General features: G+C 40.2%; 1 protein-coding gene across 6 annotated transcripts in view; it reads left to right on the top strand.

Annotated features, from left to right (window-relative positions):
- The window catches only part of MBNL3 (muscleblind like splicing regulator 3), a 46,036-nt gene that overhangs the window by 26,279 nt on the left and 7,297 nt on the right, over positions 1-12,460 (top strand). For 4 of the 6 annotated variants that reach the window (XM_072122928.1, XM_072122926.1, XM_072122931.1 and 1 more), the window contains exons 5-6: positions 2,967-3,020; positions 8,663-8,813. In XM_072122928.1, the coding sequence (XP_071979029.1) occupies positions 2,967-3,020; positions 8,663-8,813 (205 nt within the window). The remainder of the gene's footprint in view (positions 1-2,966; positions 3,021-8,662; positions 8,814-12,460) is intronic. The other 2 variants (XM_072122929.1, XM_072122930.1) reach the window with 1 other exon arrangement.

Below are 12,460 nucleotides of genomic sequence, written 5' to 3'. Positions count from 1 at the left end.
GCACTTTCAGGTTATTTCTATTAACTAAAATGTATAGAATTTTTTACTGATTGATGCATTTTTGTAGTATGGGAAATAATATTTGTTCTGTCTTTTCCATCATCCACATGAAATATCATCCCCTGCACTTTTCAGTAGCTGTTTATCAGCAAAAATTGCTTTTCACGCAACTCAAAAGCAGCAACCCACCTCCTCCCATCATCAATAACTAGGGTTACGTTCAGTTCCTGACCACTGGTAGAAGAGGCACAGCTACAGGGGTATTACCATTTAAATTAGTCATTTAGAAGAATTTTTGAGGCTTATGAAGACAACCCTAAGGTCGTTAGGGGTTAACGACCTGTCCAGAGGGGGTCTGATTAGTGGGATCCCCACCGATCACAAGAATAGGGGTCTTGTTATCACTAATTAAAGAAGCAGTAGGTTGAGCATGTGTTCTATTGGATGTCATACATTCAATACTAAGTAAGTGGAGAAAATTGCTGAGCACAGTACTTTGGTATCTCCAGTAGTCTCATAGACTGGATTGAATGGGGGTGCTAGAGATACCTTACCGCTGTGCTCATCAACTTTCCAGGGCTCCCTTAGTATTACGTTTTGCAGCAAAACGCATGCATACTCAACCTGTTGCTCCATCAGTTAGCGCAAAAAGGATTGGTGGGGGTTCAAGTAATCGGCCCCCCATGATCAGATTGATAGAAGCCCAAAATATGGTGCAATCCCTCTTTAAGGGAACTTGTGGCCTTGAAATCTGCAGCTAAGAGCTGATCAGCCCATAATTTGTCACCCTTATTTAATGCGCTTAGAAGTCCAGTAGGTGGTTTTACTGTTTTATGCCACACTCCCTCCAGATTGGACTACATTTTTAATGTGGCAGATTGCCTTTGAAGAAAATCTACCATCATGATAAACCAGGGACACTTACTCATAGATCGAGGCACCGTGAATGTGGTAATCTTCCTATATTTGTTATCCATGGCCTAGTTCCTTATAAAATCAACTTTTATAATTGTACTAAAGAGCCAAAAGGGGGTGTTACCAGAGCCCCTCCGAACTGTATCTTCACAGGCTTTTACAGTGTGCTAGGAGCACTACCCCCTCCAACTGTGGGTTAAAACTTCCTGTGCTGCAACAAGATAACATCAGGCAGAGGGAGAGGAAGTGCTGAGAGAGCAGGGGGAAAAAGTGTAACAGCAGGTGAAGCTGCAGCATGGAGGGACTCTGGTAACACACTCCTTCTGGCTCTTTAGCATAATTTAATTTTAGAAGTTTACTTTTAGGAAGGAAGGAGGCCGTTGATACAAATATAAAAAGATTACTAGAGTCACTGTGCCTGGATCAGTAAGTTTCCCTGGTTTATCATGATAGATATTGATGGTAGATTTCCTTTTAACTCCATTATTTACCATGTATGTTCCATATCTGTCATGGAAAATTCTACTCTTCCTTATCAGCTCTTAGCTCTAGATAATGGAAGGAGGTCCCTAGCAGGGAACCCACTTTATCACATTCATTTTCCCCAATAAAGTTAGTTCCTACAGCTTTCTTAGGACTCCATATTCCAAAATTGGATACACATGAACTTCAGTGCTCCAAATCGTCATCACAAGTCATGGAACATGGTTCCAGGGGCGCCACTAGGAGAGGGTGGGCCCTATAACAGAATTGTGAATGGGGCCCACTCTCACCTTTAAAAATATACATATATGTATACACATGTTTATACAATCACACACATTTTATATACTTATGCGGTATGTGTGTATATGCTGTATGCATATAACGATATATACTCTATACACCCACCATATATGCATACATACGGCATATACACACAAACTGCACATACACGCCTATGCAACATATACATGGACATACAGCATACACACATCACATATGGAGCATGTACTGTACATATCACCATATACACACCCAATACCTGAGATTCTGGGGCCCCCTGACACTGTTGGCCCCATAGCAGCTGCTATGGCTGCTACCTCTGTGGTTAATAAAACCAACACAGAGGACATACAAATTGCATTTCTTCTTTTTGGCTGTGGTCTTCAAGATCAGTACTTAGGAACTGAATTTGCAAAAATGATCTCCGCAAATGAAAATATGTTTAGCGTGGTTATTAGGAATCTTTTATCGGATATTATTAAAGTGTATGCTCCTCTTCCAACATAACGTTTTAAGGATGCAACGGTAAAATAATTTACATACAAATGATGAGTTCACACGTCAATGACATTACATTACCTGTCTTGTACTGATTTACATGCACTGTATTATATTCCTGAGCTGCATTAACTTTTCTATAGGCTTCAGAGCTGAAATCCCCAATACATTGTTGGTTCGTGGTCTGCATAGACAGTGGTGTAACTAGAAGATGATGGGCCCATTGCAAAGACTGTGCCAGGCCCCCGACTATAATGTATGCTTTATAGTAATAATCTTCTCATATGGGAAATTGACACCATAAGGGCCCCCTAAACCTCTTGGGCCCAGGAGCGATCGCAACCTCTGCACCCCCTCAAGTTACGCCCCTGTGCATAGAGCCAGGAATGAGCCATGAGACAATGTACAGTGATTCAATAAAGTTGATCACAACTCGGAATCATCAGTACAAGACAAGTGATACTATGTAGAACTTGGTTATAGTTAAAGATGGGCCTACCCTTTAAGAGATAAGGAGACATACCGTATATTTGATAGTTTGGGTTGGTGCTTTTCCGAAATCAATAATAAAGGCTGTTTTATTTTATTCTAATGCATTAACAATAGTCGTCATCACGTGCATGTGTAGTGTTAATACGATATATAATGCATTCTTTTTTTTTTTTTCTTCTTTTCACCTGTCCACAATGTCGCTGTTCTTATGACACGCCTCTGCTTGCTGTTTATGTTGTTGTGCTTGACCCCTTTTTGGCCCATTGCCATCATGTGCTCCCTGCCTGCTAATTAAGACTCAGCCAGCTGTCACATCACTGAAGCGACCCCTCAAGGCCACCCTTGACCTGGTACTTGGACCTATGACCTTCTTGCTTTGCATGTCACCATCTACAAATGCATGAATTCCAGTTACTTACATGTTTGTGTTATCTACATGAATATAGACAATAACCTGTCTCCTGGTTTGCAGCTTATGTCTGGATAATTCCATTACGGTCATCAATATTTTATACTTTTACACTTTTGAGTCTTTTTTTTTTTTTTTTCATTTACAAGTTGTTCTGCCTGTGTTTTCTTTTGATACGAGGAATATAATAACAATTCGAATTAATGGTGCATGTAAGATGTAATATGTAAAATATTGGATGGATATGAAATCTATATCCTATAAGTAGGTGTAAAAGTATAATAACTAGGTAAAACCCTATGGGGGGGGGGTATTTATCATACGCCGGTGCACAAGTGCCGACTCTGTCGCAGCCCGTTACATTGAGGCTTTGGTAAGGGAACACCCAACACCAACCCATTTCCCGGTTGGCCGCTCCCTTCTTCACGCCCCTCTGTCGTGGAGGTGGCAAAAAGGGGAAAATAATTGCAAGTCCTATTAATACACTAGCATTTGTGATTATTTCAGGGGTTCTATGCCACTTGAAGTTATAACCCCCACCCCCTATATCTCCAATCTAGCTAGTTAGATAGCTTCTATCTATCTAGCTCATATCTTTCTATTCTATATAGATGGCCAGTTCATATCTTGCTGGCTCATTTTTTTTCTATCTAATATCTTTTAATATATAAATATATGATAGCCAAATAAAGTCATATGTATAATGATTTATTTGTATCCTTAATAACTATGTAAAATTAGGGATGGGCAATCAGTTAAATTAAATAGATTTATTCACCCATAGAGAGGAACAAAATTCTGATTATTAGCAGAATTGCAAAATTGATATCTATCAAGGGTTGAGCTACCAGCTAAATGGGAATGAAGTTAACATCAAGCATCAAGCATCAGGCTCATCCCAGCTAGATGGATGAGACATGGAGAAATAAATAGGGGGCAACAAAGGGAGAAGAGAACCTAGAGAACAATGGGGGGTAAAATTGGGAAATGCTAGGAGAGGGTGCAGAGAGAAGGAGGCAGGAACCATAATGGTGGGGCAACATTGATGGATGAGGACAAAGCGAGGTAAACCTGGGGGGGCAGAGATAGAGGAACCTAGAGAGATGGGGAATTAACAAGAAAACCAAGATTCAAATTGAGAACTTGTTTGAAATACTTTTAAGATTTTAATTCTTAAAATTTAAGTTTTAAGTTTGAATCCCCCAGACCTAAAAAATCTATCTAAGAAAGCGGCAGCACTCCGAAATAGTGAAAAAAACTTGTGGGAGGTGGAATAAACACCAAGTTTTTTTCACTATTTCGGAGTGCTGCCGCCTTCTTTGAATTGATATCTACTGGACTCTGACTGGTTAGAGTCAAGGATAGCACCCATTACCACTACTTACCAGGACTGTACTGCTGTTTTTTTGATTATTATATCTATCAATCTATCATAGACGCATTAAATATTTCAAATGTATTACTCAAGCTATATTTATATATAAGTAATACCAATCCATCACTTCTCTATCTAATGTCTATTATATATTGTCTGTATCTATTATACAGCATTTGACTGCAAACCAGAATTTTCAACCCCTACAAGAAATACCCTACAGTTTACATTTGGTGTTACATCTATCCCTTCCCCATATCCTACTGTGTCTGTGTATTAGAAGTTCTCTATTGGTCCTGCACTAGGTGATCTGCTTCTATTTACAGCCTCTAGGATGTCTTCTTTAAAGTACTGAAATATTGTCTGACAAAAACAATTTATTGATATTTTTTTTTTTTATCATTAACCCTTTCAGGGAAGTCATATAAAACTTAGTGCATGCCCAATACATTCGTATATATCTGAGAAACATCTGTTTGTGGGCCACAGGATATCTATGTAATAACAATTAAAGAGTTTGGCTATTAATGTGAAGGACCTATACCCAAAAATACCGCATTATTTCAAAAAGATCATTGTAATACTTAGATTCTCCAGTGGTGGCACTGCAGGAGACTTGAACACTTCATTCGATCAATGGAGATCTAAGTGGCAGGACCTTCTGTCGTGTTATTAGCAAGGGCTCTTAGTTTAAAGGGAATTGAGGACAACCACCATTCATGATCCTAGGAATTGCAGTCTACATTGTGTCAGAAATGGTTAATGTCCTTGAAAATCAACCTAACAAAAGGACAAACTAAAAATTCATTTAGAAGGATGAGGAGGTGTCTTCTCACTAATCCACTTTGTAATGACCTACATATTATTTCTCCTATTGTGTGGGACACCGAAGTAATATGAGCAGCATAACGCAGAGCACAGGATTTTGGTGCAGTAATCAATTCTAGTCCCTTATGAGAATGTAATATTCATTCCTAGTAGCATAGGGTATAATACAGAAAATGAATATGCATCATGTATCGCTAGTATTCTGCAAAGTGATCTGGCCAACAGGAAGTGCTATGTGCCAGCAAGATGTCAGAAAGATGCCATAGATATGTCCAGTGAGGTGTCCGATCCAATTACTAATGCTGAGCATGTCAGTCATGGCAGGTCCCATCATATACGTCTAATATAACCTATAGGATCATCTTGTATGCCTGAAAACAGGCGTGCAAGCTGAGATTATGGGACACATTCACTAAGGGTGCGTGGACCTAATTTCCCTCGGATTTTCCGACTATTTCCGATTAGCGCCGCATTTAGTTTTTTTTTGGCACACTCAATCGGATTTTGGTGCAATTGCGCCAACTTTCATGCGACACAAATCGGTGGGCGTGGCCGTCAGACAACCCAACTGATTCGGACTAAGCGCGGGATTTAAAATTCAAATTGTGTCGCAAGACATGCACTTACATACCCCGGGAAGAAGAAGGTGAACTCCGGCGGACCTCAGCGGGGAAGCGACACATGTAGGATATCGCGCGCACGATCTTAGTGAATCGCGCCGGACTTCATCCTCTTAGGACAAAGCACCTCGGGGATTGCAACAGGACCGGGTAAGTAAATGTGCCCCTATGTCTGAATTCCCGGCGTAGAAGCCGGAAATTGCGACTTCTGCCCCCATAATGCTAGCTGGTAGAGGGAAAGAACACTCTATAGGAAACCTGAAAACTCTCATCAAGTTAGCAGATATTACTCCATTTCCTTTGCTTCCCCTATACTGGAGCCAAATTAAAACAAACCACATACACTTTCCTGTCCATATTTCCATTGGGTTCACTTACATTTTCTACCAGTTTTGGTCCTGCTGTAGATTTTTAAATTTACATATTTACTGGGTAATTCTGCTGACTTGTTTCCGAAAACTGCACCATAGCTGACCTTCCCACACTATGAGACCCATTGTGACCAAGCAGCCATGATTGTTGTGACCTTCAGCATATAGTGAGCTACATAACTAGGCATTTATTTTTTTACCAGACATTCAGCTTCTTAAAAAATTTAACGATAAAGCTCTGCTGAGAAATGATGTGAAATATAAAAGCACAAAAACAAACCTCCCCTTTAATATTTCACATTCGCTTCAAGCTTCTTCCCAAGGTCAGGATAATGTTTAGTGAAAACATCCTTTTCCTCCTACACCCATTATTATTTTGTGTTTCCATTAAACCTGTTTACATAGGAGAGGACAGATGAGCCAGGTAATAGATTGTCAAAAGCCGGATGACGCAAGATGGCCGCTCCGCCTCAGATCCAAGGGGGCGAGCGATAAAAGGCTTCACCTTTTACAGTACTTCATCAACATCAACCTTGACAATGTGCCCAAATAAATACCTTGAATTTTTGTATCTAACATAGAATTGTCCCAAAATTTGATTAATTTACCAAATATATCATTGAAGGACAAGAGCAGTTTCCGTAGATGATAGATTTTATCATATCGTAGTAACCTAACCTGTGTTTGAGTGAAGGTCACCACCTCAATTACCCATACTCAGATAATGGGGGCACAGACTAGAAGCCAGGTGCTTGCTAGGAAACCTGCCTTGAAATTGAAGTTGTAGGCCCAAAGCCTTAGTCCCTTGCATTCAAATAATTTAGTGCTACAAATTTTATGCATTGGCCTGCATTATTTAGTGATGTAGATATTGGGGCACATTTACTAAGGGTCCGCGGAACGCATTTTTGTTGGGTTTCCCGACCTTTTACAGTTTTGCCCTGAATTGCCCCAGGTTTTTGGTGCACGTGATCGGATTGTTGTGCGCCGGCTTGCATGCGACACAAATCAGGGGGCGTGGACGCCAGACAACCCAACTGACTCGGACCAACCACGGAGTTTAAAAACGAAATTGTGTCGCAAGTTCAGCACTCGCATGCACTGGGAAGAAGGTGATCTCTGGCGGACCTCAGTGGGGGAAGCGACGGATGCAGGAAATCGGACGCACGAGCTATGTGAATTGCGAAAGATCCAAATTCTCATCGGACAACGCACATTAGGGATCGGGACAGGTAAGTAAATGTGCCCCACTGATTTATAGATTCCAGAATTGTTGGCATTCCAAATTTGGGGGAATTGCTTTTCCCCATTTTTATGTTAGCAGATGATATTTCAGTCATATTCTATATCCAGTGTCGGACTGGTCCTCCAGAGTACCAGACGATTCTCCTGTGGGCCGAGGGTTCCATGTCATGATGTGCCACAAAGGAGCAGGAGAAGACAACCCACTTTGTAGGCTTCTAGGGTCTAGGCCACTAGTGTTTTATTTACCTGGTAGGTCAAAAGAAGAATTGCCAAAGAGATTTGCTATATCCGATATAAAATGACCAATATCCCAATGAATGTGGATGCATCTTACCAGGTCAGGAGATTTTCCCACTGTTCCAGGACTCTTCTAGGGGGACCTGGAAGAACAGCTGACAAGAGTGTAATTTTAGATGAGCACCTACATCAATGCAGATAAGCAAATCTATTCGTTGGTTTGTAGATTCAGTTCGAATCTGGCATTATTCACTCAACTAAACAAATCAGAATTTTTCTAATCTGCGTCACAAATATCTTAGTAAAATGCAATCCAGACATTAGAGAGGAGGAAGGGAAAGTTAAAAAAAAAAAAAAAAAAAAAAAAACCCTTTAGTGGGTGGGGAATATATGCCAATTTCCAGGACAGTTGGTGCAACATCGATTCCCGACCAAATAGATTCATACTTGAGTTGAATCTTTTGAAAAATTTGGTGAAGCTTCTACGAAACGAATATTTGATAATTCGCTCATCTCAAAACTAAATCCACACAAGACGACTTGATAAGAATCGCTATATGTCATCCATAGTATACTTATTCTATAGGGACTGTTCTTGCCAAACGATATCCTGCTGACCTCAAACACCTGTTCCAGAGACCCCTCTCATAATCTGTAATCAGCTTTGTGAAACGCCTTATGTTTCCAGACAAGGGTCCTCTTGGTTTTACTTCCAACATTTTGTGATTTTTTTTTTTTTTTTTTTTTTTTTTTTTTTTTTTTACTTTAATTCTTTGGTGATATTCCTTAATTGTATTTCCTTCTGAGAAATGATCCATTTGCAGGTGATTATGTATACTGGATTGTATATCTTGCATGTTTTTTTTTTTTTGTTTTTTTTTGCAAATAATCTCTTCCTAATTCATAGGCGCTGCAGCCTGGAGCACTTCAACCTTTACCAAAGAGGCCAGCACTTGAAAAAAGCAATGGGGCTACTACGGTGTTTAACCCCAGTGTTTTCCACTACCAACAGGCTCTAGCAAGTATGCAGTTACAGCAACCTGCATTTATCCCGACAGGTAAGAATCATTTCAAGACCTAAATCTGAAATACGAGGTAGACCTTATCTCAATGGGCAAAATAGGGGCAATAATTCTGTTGTTGGTATACGGCAGTAACTATTACTCTAAATATGTATATATAATATCTCAGCAAGATATACTGTCTACACATCTTTCATCTTTTTATATATAGCTTTTTCAGTATTATTCATTTCGGTCTTAATGCAGAACCCAGTGTTACTTTTAAATATGGTTAGTGTTTAATGCAACACTCCTGTATTTAAGTTTAGGTATGAATACTGTATATGTTGAATATTTGCTTTGTTAGACACTTAAAATATAACTGGAAACCGTTTTGATACTGGGGATTCTTACTGCTTCTTAAAGGACAACTGCCACTGGGATCAAGTATTGTAAACCTAAGCACACTGACATACTGGTGTGTGCCCCCTGGTACAATCTCTTCTTCTTTTGGTTTCATATTTTTGTGGTTTTAAAAAAATATATATATATGCAAATGAGCCTTAGGGACTCCAGACTCCATAGGTTTTAATGGAGACGAGAGCCCCTCAGGCTCATTTGCATACTTTTAAAATCCTAAAAAGAGCAGCTCCTGTCAGGGGAAAACACGTCAGTATGTCAGTGTGCTTGGTATAAAATCCTTTATCCAGGTGGTAGATTTCCTTTTAAAGGGTTTATAGGACAGGACTTTAAAGGAAACCTACTATTTCAGATCGTCGGTATAAGCTGTAAACACCGAGCACCAGCTCAGGGTGAGCTGGTGCTTAGTTTCGTTAGTGTTATAAACCGCGGTATCGCGGTTTTAACACTTTTTAAACTTTATAGCAGAAACTGCTTCGGCGCTGAAACTGCTTCAGCGCCGAAGCGGCTTCTGCTATAAAGTTTTAAAAGTGTTAAAACCGCGGTTTATAACACTAACGAAACTAAGCACTGGCACCAGCTCACCCTGAGCTGGTGCTCGGTGTTTACAGCTTACACCGACGATCTGAAATGGTAGGTTTCCTTTAAGTACATTATAAGGAAGGAGAAACGTGTTTAAGTGTCCAATTTACGGGCAGCATGTTATAGATCAGGAGGAGCTGAACAGATTATACATAGTGTCTTTTCTGCAGGCAGCATGTTGTAGAGCAGGAGGAACAGAAAAGATTAACATAAAGTTTTGTGGGAAGATAGTATAACTTGTATTTTTTTTTAATTAATATGTTTGCTCTTGCTATGCTCAGAAACTGATGTCTAGTCATGGTAGACCTATAAGTGATTATCGGGCCTTTCTTTTGGGAAAAACCTATGTATAAAATGGAATAGGTGTTTGGGTTTTTTTTGCCTTTGGATAAGACGCAATAAGAACATCATGGGTTTAAAATGATAAATGGTTCCAGAGGGTGCCCAGAATTAGACAAAATATCTGCTTTTTTATTCAGCATGCTTCTTGCTTATCCATGGTTTATGTCTTGTGTTGCAGTTCAGCCCCTATATAAGTACGCTGCTAATGCTGGTAGTACTCTGCTCTGATTTTGCAGCTTTAATCGCCATTTCCACCAGATAGCAGAATTAAAAATTAATGTACATTCATGAAGTTTTGGGGTGCAGCTTTAGCTAATAGTTGCAGAGCAGGGGGTCTTCTGGATGGAGTACTAGCCAATAGCTGAAGAGCAGGGAATCCGTTGGGTGCAGTTGTAGGCAATAGTTGAAGATCAAGGCATTGTGGGGTGAAGCTGCAGTCAATAGCAGAATATCATATGAAAATGCAAGAGAAGAAGACTTTGTTTTAAGCAACTTCTCCATAACATCGCAATAACACCTTATGTTTTGTTATGTCCTGGGGCATTTACAGACCTACAGTGTACAGGGGTCCCTGAATCCTTGCTTACAAGTCATCAGAATTATAGTATATCTTTGCCGTTGGTACCTCCATTTTCATCCAGGCAGATGACCAGTTTATATATCAACACTTCCCTTTCTTCTTCCTAAGTGGCGATGGAAGGATATTGGCCTGGTTACTTTAATTTGCACAAGTTGTGCCAGGTTAGGTGTTGAAATATTGCAGCATTACTCTTTCCAAATAAGAATAAGTTTATTGCTTTGACCCTACTCATAGACCCTGTAGACTCCTAAACCCTGCTGAAAGACCCCGTAGACCTATAAACCCTTCTCATAGACCATATAGACTCATAAACCCTACTGAAAGACCAAGTATACTTATAATCCCTACTCTCTGACCTTTAGACTTACTGAACGACCCTGTAGACTCATAAACCCTATTCATAGACCATAGACTCATAAAGCCTACTTAGAGATGCTATAGAATCATAAACCCTACTCGTGGACCCTATAGACTCATAAACCTTACTCGTGGACCCTATAGACTCATAAACCTTACTCGTGGACCCTATAGACCAGTGGTGGCGAACCTATGGCACTGGTGCCATAGGCGGCACTCGGAGCCCTCTCTGTGGGCACCCAGGCCATCACCCCAGCATGATGTGCACCAGACAGGACTCAAAGAATCTTCCTATAGAATCTTCCTACAATGATGGGCGAATTCTCCCTCCTCCTTTTAACTGCATTGGTGTCTTTAGGAGGCTGAACAATTGAAAGTTGTCAAAGAACAAAGAGAAATACATTACTGCTTAAATTGCTGCGCTGGCACTTTGCAATAAATAAGCGGCTTTTGGTTGAAGTTTGGGCACTCCAGCTCTAAAAGGTTCGCCATCACTGCTATAGACTCATAAACCCTACTCGTGGACCCTATAGACTCATAAACCCTACTCGTGGACCCTATAGACTCATAAACCCTACTCGTGGACCCTATAGACTCATAAACCCTACCCGTGGACCCTATAGACTCATAAACCCTACCCGTGGACCCTATAGACTCATAAACCCTACCCGTGGACCCTATAGACTCATAAACCCTACCCGTGGACCCTATAGACTCATAAACCCTACCCGTGGACACTATAGACTCATAAACCCTACCCGTGGACCCTATAGACTCATAAACCCTACCCGTGGACCCTATAGACTCATAAACCCTACCAATGTGTTGACAATGTATTTTGCAATCGGTGTGTTACTAGTAACCCCACTGTACCTTCATTACAGACATCAGTCTGAAGGATCGGGCTCTGTTCACATCTTATGTATGACCCCAGCTGAGCTATATATCAGTGCATACCTCATACACAGGCCTCCAATGTATGCACAACCATTGACTTCCAATGTTTCTGGGCTCCTCGCTGTAGATTACACTCCACAGTATCATTAAATAATGAATTCCAATGCATTTCGGACCAAAAAAACAGTATTTAGCAATGGACTTGGTGAAGGATATACATGAGGATGTGAACAGAGTAATCCAAACTTTATTACAAAACTCTGTAGACTATAAGTACGGTATAGCTTCAACTCATCCATGTATATTCAATGCAATAGGGGGTAGTTGTGTATCTGTCTTAAGGTAGCAGTGACACATGTATTTGCTTATACTTGTATTGTGTTTGAAATGTTTTAGTTTCCTTAATTATAATTAGCTTTTCCCTTTTCTCTTTTTTTTATTTTTATTTTTTTCCCTTTTGATAACGCTGTCTTGCTTTGCACTGTGATTGCATGCCGCTCCCGGTGTAACCTTCATGGTGATGTCA

The sequence above is a fragment of the Engystomops pustulosus genome, chromosome 9, assembly GCF_040894005.1.
Source record: "Engystomops pustulosus chromosome 9, aEngPut4.maternal, whole genome shotgun sequence".
In the NCBI taxonomy this organism is placed as follows: Eukaryota; Metazoa; Chordata; class Amphibia; order Anura; family Leptodactylidae; genus Engystomops; species Engystomops pustulosus.
The sequence above is the reverse complement of the archived record's forward strand: the minus strand, read 5'-3'. Positions and strand labels throughout refer to the sequence as shown.